Source organism: Dryobates pubescens, chromosome 12 (assembly GCF_014839835.1).
Source record: "Dryobates pubescens isolate bDryPub1 chromosome 12, bDryPub1.pri, whole genome shotgun sequence".
In the NCBI taxonomy this organism is placed as follows: Eukaryota; Metazoa; Chordata; class Aves; order Piciformes; family Picidae; genus Dryobates; species Dryobates pubescens.
In genome coordinates this window covers 33355468-33378526 of record NC_071623.1, presented here as the reverse complement: position 1 = coordinate 33378526, position 23059 = coordinate 33355468, and the positions used below count along the sequence as shown (strand labels likewise).

The 23059-nt window shown below is 39.6% G+C and overlaps 1 protein-coding gene across 4 annotated transcripts in view; it reads right to left on the bottom strand.

Annotated features, from left to right (window-relative positions):
- Positions 1-6155: 6155 nt before the first annotated feature.
- The window catches only part of CADM2 (cell adhesion molecule 2), a 632714-nt gene continuing 615810 nt past the window's right edge, over positions 6156-23059 (bottom strand). For all 4 annotated transcript variants that reach the window (XM_054165780.1, XM_054165782.1, XM_054165783.1 and 1 more), the window contains 2 exons: positions 9114-9239; positions 6156-7581 (listed from right to left, as the gene is read on the bottom strand). In XM_054165780.1, coding sequence (XP_054021755.1) covers positions 7463-7581; positions 9114-9239 — 245 coding nt within the window. In that variant the 3' untranslated portion in view covers positions 6156-7462. The remainder of the gene's footprint in view (positions 7582-9113; positions 9240-23059) is intronic.

Here is a 23059-nt window from a genome sequence, read left to right as displayed (position 1 = left end):
TCAGACAATTTTCTGACAAGACTTTTCTGAAAGATGAAGTGCAAATGGGAACCCTGTAAGAATGTTTAGAAGAATCGTACATGACATTTTTTAAGCGCCACTAAGTACACATTGAATACTTTGTAAGTATATAGGCATAGCAACATGCAAGTGTCATGTACCTAACATTACAATATGCATTTTGTCTGGGTAACGTTATTAATGAGGAAATTAAATGAAGTAAACATGTCTCATCATCAGTGCAATATGTTTAATTCCCATGGATTTTGTTCACAGGTTAGTGGTTGTATTTCTAAGCCATCCAACTCTATCCTTCTCAAGGCCATAAACAGTGTAAAAGCAAAGTTCACGACTTCCTAGGAGAAGACACTTAAACTTACTGCGAATAGATGAAGTTGTTATAGTTGTTTCACCAATTATCCCTTAATATTTATTCTAGGAAACTTCCTGCTGAACTGAAGGGGTTTCACTGTTGCAGTCTAATGGTAAAGGATGCACACAGATTGCTTTGCAATTATATTGGGAGAGTTAAATGGCAACCCAAACATGCCTTAAGGACTTGACCTCGTTCTTTTGAAATCAATAGGCATACTGTACCCAGCTTTTATGGAAGCAGGACAGATATTAATCCAGTAATCCACAGATTCACTCTTGGCTCACTAGTTATGCAGAAGCAGATGATTGCAGGTCATATTTGCACATTTCTATGGAAGCCATACACAGGGATATGCAAATCTGCTTCCACTTAAAAAAGGACAACATGTGGAACTGCATATTTACTAACATTAATCAATATGCATAGAAAGGAGAGAAAGAGGACGTGATAAAGAATTCATCTTGATAACATCAACAGCTGATGATTATCATTACCATTTTCTTTACAAGTTATTACTTTAGAACTCCTCCTTTTGAACCTATTTTGGAAAGGCTTCTCTGTTTTCATTACAGAGTGAGACTAAGGAAATGCTTGTGTTTGGAATTAAAGAGCATCAGTGATTTTCAGCACTATGCATAAGGGCAGGGTAAGGCTGTCTGTAGTTTGTGCTGAAATGTGAGATCAGAGCTCACACACTGCTGGCTTGACCCTGAACACAGGGGAAGTGCTGAAGTGTTGACCCCAGCAGGTCTGACTTTGCACGTGAAATCTTAGGCAAAAATAAAGAAGAAATTAAAATCTTTGAAGTTTTCTTTAATGGTGACATAGAGGATAGAAGCAATAGAGACCCTTTTTTTCCCCCCTACCTCCTTTCCAATTAGACCACTGCTTTTAGCCCACTAGATAAAAAAGTGACTTAAGACACAAAACATGGAGGACAGATCTACAGTAAACACAAAAGTTATAAAGACTTTTTCTCTTTTTTTGTCATCTACTGAGAGGCTCTGGAAGGCCCTGTGACTAGAGAGTCATCACATTTGCTCCACAACAGCTTCTGTCTGGTTGTGAGTACATTAAACATTGCTGAAGAACATGAACATGGCTTGGCAACGAGATGATTCCTGTATGTCGGAAGAATTCTCTTAAGAGATGTTGAGAACACACAAAGGTTGAAGCATCCTGAGGATGTGGAGCAATACAGAAGTGTGCTGTTAAACCATGTTTGTACCCTTATTTCCTCCTGAGTTAAAACAAGTGCAGAGTCTGGGTTAGATTCATCGATAGCAAGAAGGAACTGTGCTAGCTTCTGCTAACGCGAAGTAGACAACTCCCAATTGCTTTAGAGGTACTATGTTGACTCTGAAAAAAACATGTAACAAGTTCTACTCTTCACAAGAGTTTCTACTCTGCTCAGTTGACATCAGAGGCTGCTTATCCACTTAATTGTCTCTTATTGTTTCCAATATTCTTTCCCTGTCCCCTACGCATTGAGTGTTTTTAATGTAAACATGCCCTGGCAATATTATGTTTAAATAAGTATGAGACACGTTAGAATATCTCAACAGTGTTTGTATTGCATATTTAATTCAAAAGCTTGCATGTGCTTTTAAAAGTTTCTCTTCACACCTGCATGCCTCAATGGAAAGAATTGCGTTGCAGTTGGATTGCACATCACCATCTAGTGCTGACTAAATATTGGTGTGTTATAGCAGTTTATTCTTAAGCTGTTTGGGAGGAATCCCCAGCCAGTGTAAATTGGCCCACATTTAAGGCAACAGAGTGAAGCTGATTTATACCAGCTGAGGCTGTGTCTGTATGCCCTGTTAAAAGCTCAAACTACCCCAAAACTACTAAAGAACAGGGCAAGAATTACGAACAAAGGTAATAATTAATTTTTTCTATTTTTGACAGGAAAAAACAGCAACAAAACAGCAACAAAACCGAACAAATAAAACCCCAGTGACCTCATTTCAAGACTACACCAAAGATTCAGTAGTATTTAAAATGTATACAAATATCTCATAGCTAGTATTCAGACTAAGAGGTAGATGTCATATTCTACGAGTAGTTACAGTGTGGAAGGATGCTAATGGCAGTTGCTAAATCCATCTATTTGCCTTCCACACAAGACACGAAGCAGAATGATAGCAATGACAACCACAAAAAGGCTTAAAATGCTCTTTTCTTGTTTTGCTACTCTGTGGTATCTGTCTTTCAGCGCATTCCTTCTGGAAGGGTACGGTGAGATGTGATGAGAAGTGAAAAGATCAGTAATACAAAACTTCACGTTCACAAAATGCTGGAGTTCTCATTAAAGGCATCCTCTGTACTTTGATGGAAGCGTTTTGTACTTACAATTTAAGATTACCTGGTGTTTACGAGCAAGTAGTGGAAATTCCAGGTGAGGTGATTCAGCAAAACAGGGGTCAGAAGAATGCAGCTGTCTCTCGCTCTCTTTCTCTGTTGCTCATGCTAAAAATACCAGGGCATATGGCAGCATATTTCAGCATCTTAACATACTAGGCTCCCTTGAGGACACAAAAAAAGAGGAAACTTGTGCTGTTGAGCCAGAAATAGATTACAGAACAGTGTTGCCAGACACAGAGCGCTGGCAGCAAAGCCATTACCACAGTCAGTGTCTTACTTTGCCCTAAAGGTGTTTCAGTGATATTTAACGGGCCTCAAAGAAATGGGAAGCAAAGCTAGTGAGAATGAGGAGTGGTATAAGCATTTTTATCAATCAGTTGCCATTGCAAGTAGAGGAATTACACATATTGCATTAGGATATCCACTGCTTGTATAGGTACCTTCCAGTTTTCTCTTGTGACTGTTAGAGGTCATCCCCCGACTTGAAATAATCAAAATGCATATTATAATTACAAGGTTTTCCAATATCCATACACAGCAAGTACAAGATACTTACATGTAAGTACACTGTATTTACCTATATTTTTGCATAGTTTTTAGTGTGTACTTTGTGCCACTTAACAAAAAGCATTACTCCTTACTCTTGTTGCCGTTGTTTGCTTTTCTCTATTAGACAGCTTATTCAATTAAAGTTGAAGCAGGTGGAGTTTTGGTACGCTCATTACAGATTACCAGTTCCTAGGAGTGCAGAGGTTAGACACTTGGAGGAGGCTGGGTAAGCGGTGGGGGAAGCTGTAGCGCGAACATGGAGTTTTTAAATCACCTCCTTAATTAAGAAATGCATTATCAGATTTATGGTGCCAATTCACTAAACTTACCTTTAATTTTAATCAAATTGCAAAGGTAAGAGCTCTTCTTTTTCTTTTTCTTTTTGGTAACACTTTACAGTAAGTGGCACTAAATTACACTATAACTGCTATGTTACAGGGAATTACATGTAACCACACTGTAACGCTTGAAATAGCTACTGTACATGTGCGTACATGGTAACTTCAGTGCTGTTACAATCATGAATTACATAATTACAGATGAGTCTCTCCTTTCTTTTCACTGAAATAGTTACATATATATATATAATATACTGCAATGAAAATACACAGGATGTTAACTTTCATGTCTTATTTAGAAGAGTTGCTTTTCTTCACGTATTCCTTTAGAGAGGGAGTCTGGAGTGCAAGACAAACCATCCTTAAGCCATGTGGAAGTATTTTAAGTGTTCTAGCTTAAATTATGAGCCTCGAGTTAAACACAAGATTCCTCAAACTGTCTCTTGGTTGGTCAGACGACAGTAAAAGAGTGGGAGGATGCACCCCTTGTCTTCTGATGCACTGCTTTCAAATCATGAGAATGGGCTTGAAGCATTTAAAGAAAAAGACAAATCTACATCGAAAAGTTTTAAAACAATCAGCAATAGACACTGTAAACAGCACACTGGCAGAAACTAGCTACGTGGTCTTGAGAAGACTACTCTGCAAGTGCATGTGGGAAAGGATGTCACACACATTTTAGCAAGGGTTGTTCCCATTCAGATCCTCCACTTTACACGTTCGCTGGATACCTCACGCCGTAATCAAAGCCTTATTTCAGAATGAGGTCTTGGACAAAGGGAACAGACAGCTGGCTTTTAGCCTGCTGAATGTCCTTGGTGTTGAGCCATGGTTCTGCTTACAAAAAAAAAAAAAAAAGAGGGGTTTCTCTTCATACCAATTACAATAATTTAAACCTGTGAGGTCCAGGCAGGCCTGCAAAGTGCAATCCAGGTAGAATGCTTGATTTTTCACACCTGCTTTGCAGGTGCAAGGGACATAACCAGGTGCAAGATAATGGAAGATCAAATGCATTAAAAATTAGGACACACGAGAAGTTGTAATTGAAAGCCAATGAAATAACCTATTTTAACAGTACAATCTATAACTCTTTTTGCCAAGTTTAACTGTTGTTTCTATGCCACTGGAGAAAATGGCTTGAAATGGTTACCCAAGAGCAATCTTGCTTTTGAAGGTCCCACTTGACCTTAGTTGTTCAAGTAACAACCCTATTGTTCAAGCAAGCTGGACTCAGGAAGAATGGAGAAAAGGTGTCAGTACTGTGCTGGTGGGGAATTCCACTTGAGCAAATAAGGCCCTCATCCAGGGAAGCACTTACTTTGGAGTTTGTGAATAGTGCCTTACAGTCCAATGGAACTTCTGATGCTGAGCATGCGCTTAGATGCTTAGTTGAGCTGAAATAAAATCTTGTCCTATGTGGTGCTGTACTGTAGCTAACATAACTCACTGTTGTGACAAAAAATCCACATTTTTTTTTTGGTATTTAACTGAAAGACTTCCTTTGCCAGCCTTTTATATGTGTATGTTTTGAAAGACATGAATATCTTGTAAACCTATACTAGTTTTCAATGTGTCTAGTAGCACCTACCTGGTTCTCTCAAACTACCATATTATATTAACATATTATTGCATTTTTCCACAGATGGGTATGGAGTGAACTGTAAAAACAAGCATGCAATCACATCAATGCAGACTTATTTCTTTAAAATGTCATACTGTATATGATTTATTATGTTAACACTCAACCACATCATATTATTTATGTCTGTATATTTTGAGAAAAAGTGCTGCTTTGATTGACGTCACCCTTCTGTCTCAGAAATTAACAAGAGAAATGCTTCAACAAAAACAATCAAAAGATTAGAATATTGTCCTTAAAAGGTCTGTACTCCTCTGATAAATCATCTGACGCGGCACCTTTGTCGTCCATCTCGCCATACCACATGACGTCACGTTCCGAACTCTCCCTTCCCCGCACAAAAATAAACTCCCAGGAGAAAGTCCTTTACAGCAGACCATCATGCTTTTAGGCTTCACCAGCACAGGAACCAGAGAAATACTCTTTCGTCAAAGGTGCAAAACCTGGGAGCAAGACAAGCTCCAGCTAGACTATCTTGAGTCCTCCAGTGTAGAATCATTTCCAAGAGCTGTTACAGCAACCTTTTTATTTCAGTGGAAGAGGAAATAAGCCGATGGGCTTACAGTGTTTTGTTGTCATCTTTAAGAGCATGTGATTTTTCAGCTGTCAATTACACAAAATAAAAACTTCAGAAATAATCCAGAGACTTTCACTGTGGAGCTAAAAGCATGGCAGGAATTCTCTATCATTCACGGTGACATAAGTTTGTACCTCACAAAATGCATAGACAGGAATTTAATATAAAGAATTAGTCCATTTACTGTATACACAAAACATATATCTTTTGTTGTAACACCTCTAGTTTTTCTTTGCTTTTTTTTTCTTCCTTTTTTTTTTTTCTCTTTTTTTTTCCTTTTTTTTTTTTTCATTTGTTGTTGTTGTTGTTGTTGTTTTTGGCAAACCAACATAGAGAAGCAGCTCTGGAACTGCCAAATTAAAAATCAAGGATTTCAGCAACTCAATAGTAATTTTTAAGGATAGTACTCAAATGTGGTTGTAATTTAAAACCTGAGGCTGTGCACTGGTTGTTAGCTTAAAACTACCTTCCCATATAACATTGTGCTTCCGTTTTATAACAAAGAAAAAAATAACAAGGACTAGAAAAGTCTGCTGCTGAACAGTGCTAGGACATACAGACAAAAAGCACTAAGACGTGTTACCTACTCAGAATATTGGTTTGAGTCATATATAAAGGGATATCATGGACATTAGAAAATGCTGACTTGTACTGACTTAGCTACTGCCAAAAAAGTTAAATATGTATCAAATAATGTTTAATTGAATTTATTATATGCACTATATACAGATACTAAAATGTCTCGCAGCTGTGCCCCATGTACACTTCAAATCTGAGTAGGCAGGTGAGTTCATGTGAAGCAAATAAATTATAAACCCAGGAGTTACTCTGAAAGTTCTCTAATCTTTGCGGTCCCCGAAAGCAGGAAGAGGGCAGGACGGATTTGTTTCAAACAAAGCGCTACTGTCTAACCTTGCGGAACCTGTAGAGCTTGCATCAGCATGGGTTTACCACTGAAACATGGCACTCTTGGCAAGGTACCATGGAAAACGTAACAAAACAAAGCAAAACAAAAACAAAAATCAGTGGACTGATATTATTTTCCCACCAAATCCAAGCATACAAGAAACTATATCCAGCAGATTTCAGTTTGCTTTCTAGGGCATTTTTTTTTTCTCAAAAACAAGATATTTTTGAATTACAGATAGACATTTATAAAACTTTCTTTGTAAACCTCTAATCTTAGACTTAACATTTTATGTAAGTAAATTAGATCCTTACCTAATACTATTTGTTATGAATATTGTTCTATGACACACAAGTAGAGACATGGGAAAAGAAAACTGAGAAAGAAGAAAGCCGCGTCACATTTAAAAATGTAGAAAACTTGGATTAAGAGGATGATGAACATTATTAAGGCTGTATATTCAAGCACTGTATGTTAAGAGAGCAGTGGGTATGACTTTTAGGCAATAAGAAATGTCCTGCTTTACGCATGATACGGTAATTATAGGATGATGATGTCACCAGCTGATTGTTGGCATAAACTGGCTACTTATAGCAGGTATGCGAGTTAATAAAGACAGCAGATGGCAGAAATGAATTCTGAGAAATGATAGCCAGTTTTCTCCAGCAGTCAGCCTGATAAGTAAAACTCCACGATTCTAGCTCTGCATCTAAATGAAATACTCTTTTTTCTCCTCTGCATTGACTTGACTGCCTTCTGCATTGATAATGGCTGTGTCGGCATCAGGTGCATCTTCAGCGCCTTTTGCTTCATTTGTTAAATATGTTCCTAGAGGAATCAGCACAGGGGAAAAAAGAAAAGAAAAGAAAAGAAAAAAATTAGGGTTTTCCAAGCTTTGCACTACTTTACAGAAATTTCATTTCTAGTAATGCTCAAACTGCTTAATGGATGGACAAATATTTTCACACAATCACGGCATACATCACACAGGTATATGCGGCGTTCTGATTTGTCTACGAACTCTTTACGGTACTGGTAGTGATGATGCACATACACAAACTCCAATACATCCACAATAAATGGAGGAAATACATTCATAAACCCCACTTGATCTAATTGCAGTAATTTGCCACACAGTTTGCAATTAAAGAGTAACTGATAAGATCTTGGTTATTTCCTGGAATAAATACCCATAAAAACAAATCAACTTTGAAGATAGAGGCAATCATAAATGGTTTTTTCTTTTGAAGGCCACAGATTGGTTTTGCATTTCTGTTTTTCTCTCGATTGGATGTACAATTTTACTATAGTCACTTCCAAGAGTTAGAAAACTGAGGCAGTGTAGTTAACTGAACTCCCTTGCATTATGAGAAGAATAGGAATTAAAAGAGTTGTGTATAAGAGCCAGCTTTCCCTTTCTGAAAAGCATTCTTTGCCTTGGTGTAAGATGCAGAACTGTTCATTTGGGAAAGTAAAACAAAAAAGACAAACTTTCACTGGCTCATTAAAAAAATCTTGGTTTTCCCCACACAGTCCAACAAATTAAAAATATGTTTTTATCAGCTCATGTCTGCTAGCCATATGTTTATCTTAATTGAAATGAAACTTAATGAGTCCAGACTAAGACTAATCCTCTCTTCATGTTGTTTTTTTTTCCCTCTGGAGGGGGTGGGAATAAACTGAATTTAAACAACAGGTCTGAATTCAGAGATGAAATCACAAGAGATGATTTTTAGATTGACTATGTCTAAAAAGGATCATAAAGAAGCTTTATCAGTGTCACTCTGCCCCTGTAATCTTAAATGCTGGGGGATGGGGACTGAAAACGAAGGCAGTGGAATTCTTAAGGTGAAATCTCTCCAGTAAAACTTGTAAGAGTGAGCCCCTTATTTCAGTGGGATCATTGGTAAAAGAGTCACTGAACCGAAATCTCACCACCTGCTTCTGATATTATCTTTTAATTATATACTTACAGTATTAGCACAATTTATTAAATGAAAAATCTTCTCCGCTCTTTCTATATCTCTATTCTGCTGAATTGATACCTGTTAAAACTATGAGCTCATAGAATCAAGTCTCTAGAGCTAGTGGCCAAGACCAAGAGGCAATCTTACCTCTTAGTCCCTCTAAATCAGTGATTTATGAGGTGACCTGAAGCATGTAACTAGATGTCCATTGCCTCATCCAGTCCATCAGAAACTGGGTAAAACTCACAGGGACTTCACTTGCAACTGGACTGTGAATCGAGCTTTCTTGTCCAAATCATTTAGCAGATGGCTAAGGGGGAAGGGAATAGCAGTCCCAGGTGAAATCATGCCTTGCTTCTAAAAGCCACTGAACATTCACTAAATCTGTCCTACCTTTATGTCTTGCCAGGTATCGACCAAGAAGAATTATAGAACATAGTGTTACAAAGACAACTACAGCCACTATTCCTCCTATAAGAGCATGGTCAGGTCCAGTCTGTCCAGCAAAACCATTTGGATCTAGAGAGAGAAAGAAAAAGCAAAAGTAGTCCTACACAGGCAAAAATGAAACCAAACCAAACCAACCCCAGGAAAATTCACAATACCAAGTTTTACACCAATCATCCTGAAAATAGGGCATTTCCCTCTTTAATATTCAGCATGGTTATTCCCACTTTTACTACCAGTATCTTATCAAGAACACAGTGCTGCTTGTATTCCCAGATTGTTAAAGCCCTGAGGACATCACAGTTATGAAAAATATTACTTTATTCTTCTTTGGCAGAGGTTATTAAATGGGAAAGGTTTCTGGTTTCGTCCTCGTTATTTTACAGCTGAAAACCTGGCCATACCTATTTATAGAAGGAAAAACAAGGAACTGAGTATTTGGGATCAGATAGCATCAGCAGAATAGTGTCTGCATAATACATAATTTATAGAACCGATTCTCAGTGGGGAACCTTTATATATTCTCTTCCTCTCCTTCCTATCCTATTGCACCAGAAATAAAAAGGCAGATAAAGTGCAGTCGTGCTAAGTTCCTCTGCACAAGACTGAGTCTGCATGAATTTGCTCAGATAAAGCTATCAGGCAACCTGAAAAACCATCATTCAGTCTCAAGCCTGGGTTTGTGAATTTACAATGAACACTCGATTAACACCCAACGTGAGCACGCTGTAATACACATAACAATGCACTAACAGCTGCAGCGTGCTGGCAACACTGCCAGGCTTGAGCTTTCTGTGCAGGTCATTTGCCTGTTCTGTTGCCTTCACAGGAGTTGCAAAGAGGTAATCATGGGGAATCGCACTCCTGTGGGGTGAGTAATTCTTTGGAGGTTTTGAACAATAAATGAGAAACTTGTGACTGTTAGCTCACCTGAAATATGCAAAAAAGGGTAAAAATTCAATCTAAGGATCATGGTATGAGTTCTGTTTTAATGACAAATGTCTCAGCTATGAAGCAACAGGAATGCTTTGAAAATACTGCCAGTATGTACCGTCTGTGGCAACCAGTCTGCTCTCCCTGTTTCAAGAGCAGTTCCTTGGTGGAACTTTTTATACTCCACAAATAGCTTGCAAACTACTTCTTTGTTTTGCACAAGGAAAAAGTAGGAAAACCATTTGCACAGAAAAGAGGTTAAGCCTGTAAAGATGATAGTCCGAGCTCTTAGGATTCCAGAGAAGTGTGATTCCATGATGCTATAACATCCTGCTGACCAGGATCATTGTGAGATGTATCGAGATAGCTACATGAACACGGGTGTACCTAAACATGAAGTTATACAGATGAAACAAAAGAATCACGTTTTCCTTTCCTCTTGTAAAGTGTTGTGAAACAACACTTCCAGGTTTGCTGGAACAGGGAGTGGTGTGACCACTTAACAGTCGCTGAGCCCATCAGACATGGCTTTGTTACTTAATGATGACTTCCTGAGCTCCCGCGTCTTTGCTTTCTGGCTGATAAGAGGAATTTAGGCAAGCTGTCCACAGCACTTCTGTGGACGTGACAGCAACCGGTAAGTACTGGCCTCCTCCTTTCGTGGTGCCTGTAGCAGTGTTGCTATAAGCCTCCTCCCTGCAGCAAAGACATAGCGCTCACTTGCACGCATCAACGTCCCCAAGTGCTGTGTGTGACCTGCTCTTCCCCAACAGCAGCCCAGCAGAAGCATGAACACGTTTTCCCACTGAAAGCTAACAGTGGCCAGTATAGTAAAAGCAAAATGAAAGAATGAAAGGAAATATTGTATGGGCTGATATTGTACCTGCTGCACAGTATAATCCAGAGCAAGGTCAGTGGAACACTTTATCTGAAGGCATTTTTTGAAGTGTATTGCAGTGTACAACCTTAGCTCAATACCCAGATTTACAAAGTTATCTCCTCTGTGAGCTTTAATAATTATAGATAAAAATGCACACAATGCACTGAGATGAATATGCTTCTGTGTTTTCAGCTTTATATATATAGTTACTTGCTCCTCTTCTGCCATACCTGATGTGGTTACACAAAGTGACCTAAAGCCAACATAAATATAAGGTTCCCACCTGTTCATGAGATTCTACTGCTGCTATAGCTTGAAATGTTTAACTTTAAATTTAATTAGGTATTCACTGCAATGAAAAGGGAGTGTTGTATTTCTGCTCTAATCCCTTAACCTTGCTATCAAGGCCATTTTATATTCATAAGTATTGCTAGATAGGTTTGACCACGAAAAAGTTTGTAGGTGACCTATTACCATTACAATACCAGTGAACAGTTGTCAAAATAAAAGGAAAGGAGGGTGAGGAAGCAAGAGATGGAAGGGAAGGAAAGAAAGAAAGATCCTGAGAAGTGGCTAATGTTTTCTTGGAGGGGGGGAGGCATTCTTTCACCTCAAAATGAAAATCTGTAAAACATAAACAATATTCAGAATAGGAAGTGCACCTCACAGAAATATCCTCCTCATAGAAAAATAATGTCAGCATGAAATATAAATATGCTCTGCATTATGCATAGAGTAAGGCACTATACTTTTGCCTTTCATGAGATGACCTAAGCCCCATGAGAGAATTACGGACCTGGGGCTATCTCTCATGATATAAATAATTACTGTGCCAAAATGTGCCTGAACAGTATCTGAAAGATAGAAATACAGAGGTTTGAAAGCTATGCCACTTTGTATTTTAGATAGCTATGCAGGGAACATGTGTAATTACTCAAGTGTCCTGGGCATTGGTATCAGCACCTCCCACCAAAGCTCCTGAAAGTATTCGGCACGTATTTGGGTGCCAACCACTCCACAGCTGGCTTTGCAAAATGGAGAGCAGCATTATGTTTAGACTCTCGTTATCAGCTTCGTAGGCTTCACCAGGTGAATCCTCCTCTGCACCACACAAAACTCCAGAAAATGAACTCTTAAGTACGCAGCTGTGCAATAAATACTTAAAGCCATATGCCTCCACCACAACAACTACTCTGCTCTTGTTTTCAGTATAGACCTTCTGTTTACTGCAGGAGCACAGGCAGCTATGGTAGTCATGGCCTGGAAGAGTGAAATCAGAATCTTGTAATCAGATATTCTTCAAAGATCAGATCTTTTTCTTCTTAATTCACCCTTTGATGTGACTAAGGAAATGTTCCACCAAGATAACCACACAAAGCTCTTCTGTTCCTAAATTTAGGAAGCCTCTTCAAGATACTGATTGTGGATACTGTGAAGTTGCATTCATTTTCAGTTTCTGGCATTCACACACTGCTGTTTGTTCACAAGCCTACAGAAATCACACACTTACAATTGCCAAGAGGATGAAATAGATCATCATTTAAGATTTCTAACACGCTGGACAAATCTTACACCTATTAAATATGTAGAGATGTAGTTCTTATGACCTGATGACAAAGTTTCAGTGCAGGACATTGTTGTATGCATTCACACATTACTTCAGCAGAAACATTTTGGAAGGGCTTTTCATGCTTTTGCATGGAGTAGATGTTAATTATTAATCTAATTTCATTTTCTTCCCGCATAAGTTTCCTCCTTATTTCTGTGGAGTTGACTGCACGGAGCAGACTGCAGATCAGAGAACACAGATGAAGGGCCAGATAACCCTTTCCTCAGCAGAGGGAGAGCAAGCACTTTTGTGAATGCTGAAGTAGCATATTTTGAGGGATATATGATCAACTAACCCCATTTATTGTAGATATTTATTAACATGGGGATTTTTTGCCTCAGATGCTGAGGACTTAAAAAATTGCCCAGGTTTGAAGCATCCAACAAATGAATTTGGTTTGGCCATTTCTTCTAAAAGAAAAAAAAAAATGAACTAAAGGTCCTAATTTGCTGTGGACCTTAAACAGAACTCACAAAATGAAGACACAGTAAACAGCTGGCTTATTCCTGAATTACAGTTCCTTAAGAGCTGGAACAGAAAAGTGATGTCCCATGTTTCAGAGAAGTACTGAAGCCACCAGCCTGCAGTTACTTTTACTGATTTCATGAATAATCAGTTGCTGAGGCAGAGCAGAGCCACTCCAGCAAGGCATCCTGGGTCATAGCTCCATTTATGTGGCAGGAAAAGCTCTCCAAGTGACTCCTGTTTCTTTTGCCATATTCAGGGACTTGTTATCACCACCAGTACAACCTGCCAATACGTCAACACTTCTGAAAAAGCAATTATTTGAAGGACATGGCTCAAAATCAGCCCAGTAAAGCAATGTGTCTTTTAGCCTGCGGAAGCCAGAGATTAAATACATTTTTCTGCCATATTTGAAGGGCTGTTCAGTTGTCGCAGATGGGATCAGGGGAAAAATGCATTGGGGGAGCCAGTGAATGTTTCTGGAGAAAATCTAGCAAGGAACCTCAAATCACGAGACATCTAAACCTGCACTACTTTTAAATGCCTTAGATAGAGAGGAGCAAACTGCAAAAAGTATAGGAAGCAAGTAGGTCTGGGGTTTGTCAGGTCCACCAGTGAATGTAAGTGAAGTTAGATACATCACCCATTAACATTTCTCTGCATTTCAGTTCCATTTCCTAAGGAGGGAGAGCTTGTGTGCCCACACTTTTTCACTCTGTCCAAGAGTCAAAAAGCCATGGACCCACTGCAATGAGTTTTAAGAGACAGTAAAGATACCAAGATTGTTGTTTTTTCTATAACTGAACCTGACAGGACAGGTTGCTTCAAGGGCTCAGATCACAATAGGGATTACAGAACCTATAGGAAGGATGCCTTCTGAAAAAGCCTGAACAGAAACAAAAGCTTCAGCCAAAGTCTGTACCCAAGAATCAATGTTTCATTTGAGCATTCTCTCTGCTGTGGTTATGTTGGTGTCCAATATGGCACAGGTCATGCTGGAAGATTTTCACATGGTTAGGTGGCATTTTTAATTTCTGAGCCACTCCCACCTCATCTTTTTTCCCCTCCCCCTAGCAGTCTTTGTACTTGTTTTCCTTCCTGTCTGATAACTGGTCAGCTCACACTGCAGGATTTGTACCATCCAGTTACAAAGGCAGCCAGCCATGAGGCACAACCTCATTGGACATTTATTCCTACAGCTTATGGAATAAAATGCATTTAGACTAATATAATTTGCCAGGTTTAGCTCTAGGGTCTATATAATTGTTAACTGTCCCCAAAATGTAAACTTTGTACAGAAAATAAAACATAAACCAACCAAACCAAACCAACCAACCAAAAATCCAAACAACAAATAAATACAAGCAAATGGAAAACCAATCCAAACCAACCAAAAAAAAACCCAAACCACCCCAACCCAACCAACCAACCAACCAACCAAAAACCCCAGCAAAAAGCAAAACTCAAATGAAAGCAAACCCAAACAACCAGCTTTCAACAAAATAACAAAGAAAGCCAAACCTCAGTGATTTGTCTAACATCAATAGGGACAAAAAAGACTGAAATAGGACTTTACTCCCAGGATGGATAGGAGGTGGGACTGAAGTGACAGTTTTAGGTTGCATGTTAGGAAGGAGTTCTACACAGAAAGAGTGATTGCCCATTGGAATGGGCTGCCTGGGGAGGTGGTGGGGTCACCATCATTGGAGGTGTTCAGGAGGAGACTTGATAGGGTGCTTGGTGCCGTGGATTAGTTGTTTAGGTGGTGTTGGATTGGTTGATGGGTTGGACATGATGATCTTGAAGGTCTCTTCCAACCTGGTTTATTCTACGTATTCTATGTATTCTGCGTTCACAAGGTGTTTGCTTCACAAAAACCAGCAGTAGAGCTGTCTGTGACAAATGCTGGTAAGTAGGATTTATCCATTACAGAATCTTAATTTGGGCACCCTAGAGTCCAGTTTCCCTTGCCTGGCCTGAAGTGATGAAACAGGTACTGTTAATCCCATTTAGTGCTAACCTCTAAAATATGTGTACAGGGAACTTGTGCAAGTATTTTTTAGGAGGAAAGGAAAGTTTCTGCACTTGCATTTAAATTGCAAAGGCTGGCTGCCCAAAGGGGCTGCTTGAGAAACTGGTTGAAAATGTGTTTTGTTATTAACCAAGTCTGAATTTAGAACACCTGGCAAGCTTCTTTTTTCCTTCAGTGCCAGAAACAAAGAACAAAGCAGCACTAATATGCAGCACATATAAACTGTTATTTTAATAGTGACATCATCAACCACAGAGAAGATGGGCAGGAAAAAAGTTTACTTGCAAAACTTCAAGCAAGTTGAGAGCCTTTTCTTCCCATCTTGCTGCACTAGCACACTGGGTCCTGTTTGCTGCCGTGGGTTTTTTCCTTCTCAGTACTGAGTTATATAAACATTCCTATCAAGAAGAGCCCGCAGCCCAGAAGGAGAAAAGTGCCACACTAATGTTTCAGCAGCTGAACCTTTCGATGGGTTCACATTGTTCCTGTGATTCTAGCATTTCTCTTGAGTGGAAAGCAAAACCCAAATACTTTCTGACGCATGTTTGCGAGCAGGCAGCCCCTGTCCCAGGTAAGTAGAGGCATCACTCATAGCTCTTTGCCTTTTTGTTGGTTGGTTTGGGTATTTTTATTCATATTTTTATTTTGCAATGCTGCATGCCTACCATGTTAAGATTAATAGTTTAACAATATTCTTCAGGGTCCTTAGAGCCTTGCTCCAGATTTTGTGTCTTGTGTCATTGGCACAGTTGCTGGGTTTTATTCTACTTTTTTTTTTTCCTTAGTGCTGCCTTAAAAGCTCCAGTTTCCAGAAGGAATCAGTTCCTCTAATTAGAGCAAATAAAGACTTTTCTTACTGACAACATCGTATTTTTGTCTCTCAATAAACTCATTAATTGCTTCAATCTTTGTCTTGGGCAAAAAAACCCCAACCAAACAAAAAGCAAACAAGCAAAAAACCCAAAACAAAACTACACAAATCCACAAATTTTCGCCTTCATTCTGTTTTCTGTCAAGGATAATTAGGTCAGTTGAGGGCCTGAAGAAATACTTTCAGCCTGTCCAGCTGAAAGTGGGTTACTTGTGGCTGCTGAAAAAGGAGTTTGTAGGGACAGAGGCAGCTGGCACAGATCACTGTAGAATTTCACTGCTAACTTCTTCTCACCAAATGAGTTGACTGTAGGGTGCAGCAACAAGAAGGTGAGGTCTGGACTCTGTTTCCAGCACTTTAATTTTTGTCTTTTGTGAAGTGTCCTTCTAATGACTTCTGAAGGACAGAACTGTTGGAGCAAGTCCAGAGGAGCACCAAAAGGATGACTGGAGGGCTGGAGCACCTCTGTTGTGAGGATAGGCTGACAGAGCCAGAGATGTTCAGCCTGGGGAGGAGAAGACTCCTATCACTGCCTTCCAACACCTGAAGGAAGCCTACAGGAAAGCTGGAGAAGGACTTTTCCTAAGGGTGTCTGGAGACAGGACTAGAGGGAATGGTTTTAAGCTGAGGGAAGAGTAGGTTTAGACTAGTTCTTAGGAAGAAGTTCTTCAGTATGAGGGTGATAAGACTCTGGAATAGACTGTCCAGAGTAGTTGTGGATATCCCCTTCTTGGAGGTTTTCAAGGCCAGACTGGAGCCTTGGGCAACCAAGTCTAGTTGAGAGGTGTCCCTGCCCATGGCAGGGGGAGTTGGAGTAGATGATCTCTGAGGTCCCTTCCAACCTAAGCTATTCTATGATTCTATGATTTTCCATCAATAAATCTAGGAGGATCCCTGCTCCTGGTTTTCCTAAGAGGACAGGATAGAGTAGGTGTCTGTGTGTCTACACACTGCTCCTTTTCCTGTCTTTAGAAGTTAATCATCTGTAGAAGTAAAAATAATGTTCTGTAAGCAGCACAGAAAGTGGAGATGCCAATGTACTCTCCTGCTCCATTCCTTGTAGTACTTTATGGCTTTTGGACACTTCCTACTGACTTCAGCTTGCTAGACAGAATACACACATGAACCTGTGGAAAGGGAGCATGCAATGCGTGCTCAGCAGTTTCCAAGTGCAGGCATCTACTGCTGAATGCTGTCTCAGGGGCTGTGGGCAAGCAATCAGATGGTCTCTGGCAGTCTTATCTTTCACATACCTCGAAAAAGCAACATGAACTGTGCTAAGATTGCTAAGAGAACTCATTTAAGAAAGTTGTTCTGCTAACTTTAAGGAATTCCCAAGCCTACTAGAAAGCAGCCTAAGTGTTTCCATAGTGGTTTTCAACACTTTGTTTTGATACTGTTATACAAACTCCCTCACAAATTGCTTCTCAGAAATAATCATTACCACAACATAACTCATAAGAAATACTACCTCAAATGAGCAGTGCAAGAAAGGCATGCTTTCAGTTGAGAAGCTGAATGTTGAGAAAGAAGTGGAGAGGTGCATTGAAGTACAGAGATAGAGACAAAGCTCATTCCAATGGCAGGAGCTAAGCAGGAGAAGGCTTTCTCACTGATAAAGCAAGAGTCACAGGCAAAGTTAGTACAGAACATGTATGGCTGTGAAAGGATCAGAGAGGCATGAACAGATTCACAGCTCCACAAAGCACAGTGTACTAAATATGTTCATGAGAGTTTTAAAATCAGGAAGGGCAGCTTTAATTTAATTGAAGAACAGCTCTAATTAAAACTTACTCTGCGGTGGAAGAAAACCTATTGTTCAAATGAATGTTTTATGGTTGTCATGCTAATTTTCTCTTACCAAATCAGATTAGAATAATTAGAAGCCTATAATGACATTTTTAAAAAAGCCCTGTAAACCAGCCACTTGCAGCCAGGATTTGACACCTTCCTCATGCTGAACAGCAATTGAATCTGTCGTGGGACTCCTCCGAATGGGTAATTGCAAAAGAACTTCCTGTATGGCAGTTAATAGCATATCTTATCTGGCAGTGTACCTCTAGAAGATTAGCTGGGCATACTTGCAGCTAGACTAACTGATCCAAAAGATGCTGGTGACTGACCCAGCTCCTTTCAGAAACAGAGCTGTGAGAAGCATTGGCAGAGACAGTCTGTTGTGATGCACAGAGCAGCAGAAAAGTCACTGGTAGGAAGATGAGCAGCTCTGTTAAGACGTGAGGCACATTTTACAGCTCTCTTATTTGGAGCATAAAATCTCGTTTGCTAAAGATCTCAAGTCTTTGGGAGCATGGCAGTATCCAGTAGTGAAGTTTCCATACAAGCAATAAAAATACCTCCATTTGAATTTTTGCCTGTGCTTTAACTGAATGCTATCCATTCCCCATGCCAACTCTGTACCAACAGAAACAACATTTTCCCTGTTTAACAATGACAGCTGAGAACTGTATAATATTGTGATTGCTATGCCCAAGACAATTCCCACTGTTACATCATCCACCAGTCCTGCTCTGCTCACAAGCCGCAGGTCCAGAAGGACAGCCTCCGTGCTTGGTTCTGCCACCAGCAGTGTCACTCCACACACCCTAGGAACCTCTGTTACTGCTCCTTCTATGCTGTGCTGTATATCCAGCAGACAGCAAGTAAATTGAAGTCCCCCACAAAGACAAGGGCCAGCAATTGTCAGACTTCTGCTGGATGCCAAAAGAATATTTCATCGGTCTTTTCATCCTCGTTGGGTGGTGTATAAAATTGTCTTAAGATGTGTCAATTACCACCCAGCAATTAGTAAGAGACTGCTTGTTCTTAATGACACTGGTTGGTAATGGATTTGCTAACAATAAGGTTGATCTATGCTTTCCTAAAGGCTTTTTATATTCGTTTAAAAAGGGATGCTACGGAGTTTTTGGTTTATGGGCAGCACGCATTCATTTCCAGCAGCACTCATGATGTGTATTGTCAGCACTGCTGGCTGCCATACATCTGCCTTCTGCCAGGGGTCCACATCCACACCAGTTTGCAACTGACAGATTCATTTCCTACCTTCTCTTGAGACAGCAATGAGGACTGAAAAAATCAGAGGTCCAGTGTAATTACTATGTATATTTCAGATTAAATAAATGTGATAAAAGCTTCCATCTGGCTTTTGATCAAACGTGCAGCGGCAGGCTGATTTTCAGTGGCATATTACAATATGTCTCTTGTAACAGTCCCTAATGCCATCAGGTAAATTACTTACATTTGGGATTACTTGACTGCAGCAAACAGAAATATTACTTGATGTTTAAGTGGTGCCTATGGGGAGGATGGGAGACGCAGACTAATCTTGAAGTTGTTAAGCAAGGCATTAAGAAACAACGCAGCCATGTTTATCTTACTAAATGCCAATTGTACTCACACTATTTGAAGGTGGCAAACCCTGTTTAATAGTAGCCTGAGCCTCTTTCTGATGCTGGAAAGCTGTATAAAGCCAAATGCTGGGGAAATCAGTGTAAGGGGTGTGCTGGAACAGTCCTTGAGGAGAACTTTAAAACTCAGAAAAGTCTGGCAAAAATATGTCAGAAGTTTCAAATTATGTTCCATTTGCTGAAAAACTGCAAGCCTTTCTCTGAAGGGAAATCTGGAGATTCAGAGTCTTGCATTACAGAAAAATATGAAACACCTACCCCCTCTCCCCCCACCCCCCACAAAAATAATCCCCCCAAATAAACCCACAGAAAACCAAGAAAAAATTCAAGAGAAAATCAGAAAATGATGCTTCCATCCCTCCATTTACTTTGTAACTTTTCTCAGAGTGGTCATTGCAATATGTGGAGAGTCAAAATCTTTACTGAAGGTCTTCTGAAACTCTTATGATACGAAAGAAAGGCTAGAGAGCAAGGTCTGTAGGATATTCAGAGAGTCTGGTCTTTCTTATGATTCATGGCTGCTGGACGTTTACAACTCACAGATTAACTACAACATTAATTCAGAATTGAAAATGTGTGTGCTTGTTAACCACCACCACAACAACAAAGAGACAAATCTCCTCTCCTAGACAAACTATGGATATTTCTGGTGTATCATATCACATTTCTACTGCTGTTGAACGTGCCTTCTGCCCAGAGGATGCACCAAGACGCTCTGACCCTTCGAATTCCTGTTAATCCCCAGTGGAAAGCCCTTGTTGCTCTACAGCTCTGAAGTGGGCAGCATCTTTATATTGCAGGGGATAACAGTTTTCCTTATAGACGTTGGTCTGGAACAAGTTGTTGGAAGCATTCACCAGCCTAGAAAACATCTCATGGTATTTTTTGCTCTGGAAATATTCTGCTTATCTCCTATTTAATCACTCCAACATCAACTTCCCCTATTCAGTTCTTATTCTGTTTTAACAGCATGAGATTTTCCATATCATACCTTCACTCTAAATTGTCTCATTAGTCTACAGCACTTGGCATTCACTCTTACTTAACTGAAGTGTTTAATTAATGACATTTCCTCTTAAAAGACTCTAAAACCTTAGTCCTCTCTTTAGGAAAACAAGAACACAAAATGTGAAAGCAAAACCAATGTTCCAAATAAATATGGAATTAATATGACTCTTACTAATGTCACTGCTGAGCAACTTGTATCTCTTTCCTTCTTCCCTTCCTTCCTAATAAGTCTGTGCTCTTTATGCTATAGCTTTGTAAGGGACATGATGTTTCTCTCTGAAGTGTTCTCTGTGGTTAAACCACTCCAAAAAGTGGTTCTGACCATTCTGTTTGATGGAGAAGTTTTTGTCAGCAATATTTTAGTTATCACTATCTCACTAACATTTATAACACCACCACTCTCAATGTGAAGCGAGTCAATATGACACAGCTGAAACCAAGAGATCCCTTCTGAAAAGTTCAGTATATGAAGCCACATGTGGATATTTCAAGCTTTCTGATGTTACAGTCCTGCATTCAGTAAAACAAGTAAGCATGCAAAAAATGGGACTTAAACCAAGATTAAGTGTTTCTATTGAGTTGGAACTGGAGTGTTAGATCCAAGCTTCAATTTATGGGACACTGGCTACCAAAGGAGACAGAAAAGGAATTAGGATTCCTTTGGCTGTGAGAAGCAGTATTTTTATGCTTTCCTGCCCTCTGGAAAGCTTTAGCAAGCTGCTCCTGCTCCAGCAGAAGAGAGATTCATGAAATCAAGAGCCCACTGTGACACCTTCTCTCTGACACCAGCATGTCTCTGTCTTGTGCCAGAAACAGCAGCAAGCCCACGGTGCTGGGCAGCGCATAATCAGACAGTCCCCCTTGCTGGTAGCAACCTCTCATCAAAGCACTGCTCTTGTCACTTGGACCAAGGAGGCAGCATGTGGCCTGTGCCTGCAAAATCTAATTCAGCACTTAAGGTGGAAAGGTTTTTTTCCACACCTTGCAGTCCAGTAAAATCACAAAAATGCATATTTGCTCTGCCTAAGCAATGGCTTAGTCTGCTCACAGCAATGCATAAGGCCGAGAGGTTGGCAAGCCGTCCCTCCAGAGCACCATGCTCAAGACATGCCCTGAGAGGAAGGTTAGATTACATCCCCTGGAAAAAAGGTTAGTTATCCTAGGGATAAGCATGCAAAATCAGGTTTAAATCCTTGCTATACCACAAATAGCTGGGTTTGCACTTTGGTGAGGTGTTTATCTGTCCTTTCGTTCTCTCAGATTACATTTGGACTCATTAACAACGAATGATCATGACTGATGGAATGACTAATAGAACAGTGAATCATTAAGAGATACCATGATAGTATGGGTAAGGCTAGTGCTTCACCTGTCCTTGCAAACAATACTTTGTGGAATAGAAGTTAAAAACACTTGACATGGACTTTTCTGGGTTCCATTTTTACTAAGCTTTTGTCGGGCATATTTTGTGTTCTTTGGATAAAAGGAACCAGAACATCTATTATAATGTCTACATACTGGAGAAAGTAACAGCTGTATGCCTTCGTTTCCAAGAGGTGAGTCTGCACAAGACAGCCTTACATGGCTACATTGCTACTGAAAGTCATTCACACCAGGTAATTGATGAAGACAGAAACAAACTGAAATGTGGAAAGAAGGCAGAAAGTCTACTTCCAGAATATGGACACAGAGAAGTATTGAGGATGTTGTCAAACGTTGGCAAACACCAACTTTTTCATTCATAAATAACCTTGACTTTCACAGGAAGAATTGTTCCACTTGAATAATAGAATCATTGAAAACCTGTGGCAGCTGATGCAAGAAGGTAGCAAAGAATTAATGTTTAAAAATGGATCAGCTATGGTCTCCTGGTCTCAGTTTTCTTTTTCATCCCAGTGCCATCTACTTTCTCATAAATGCTAATGATTTATGCATTATAATTAAACTTATACATTTATTATTAAAACTTAGTAAGTTACACTAACTTCCCACAATCTCAGTGGAGCATTTTAAGGTTAGTTCATTATTTATCTGTGTGTTAAACAAATGCAGTAATACAGTTTGGAACTTTAAAATTGCTTGGAGCAAGCTGGATCTAGCTGTCAAGGCTTCAGTGAACAATATTGCAAGGTAAACCTATCGCTTTCTTCACAACCGAACAACAGCAATCACAACAGTCATAATAAAAGACTCATAAAATGTTACTGTATTAAAATAATGCATACACAGGTGCAGTGCTTTCTCTTAATAACTTTAGTTCAAGCACATGAACATGTTAGATATTTCATGGGACATTTGTGCCTTTTATTGCTGCCATGGGGTAAAAGTGGTTAAATCTTTATGGTGCATTACAATAAGTTACTGCAAAAGTTACCATGGCTCTGCAAGTATAAGCCACAATACAATGTATTTCATATATGTTAGGCATCACAAGCCTGGCAAAGGATACACAGAAATACAAGACAGCAGCAAATTCTTGCCCTGCAGGAGTCAGCTAGTTAGTGGCTGCCTGCACCCATAGACACTAATTATCAGTAAGGCAGTTGGGTGTTGGAGCAGGCAACATATGAGAAGATGCTGAAGGAATTACATTTTTTTTTTCAGTCTTGAGAGAATTAAGTGAGAAAACAGTACTGCCATCTTCAGCTGTTGTATGGGAAGGAGAAGAG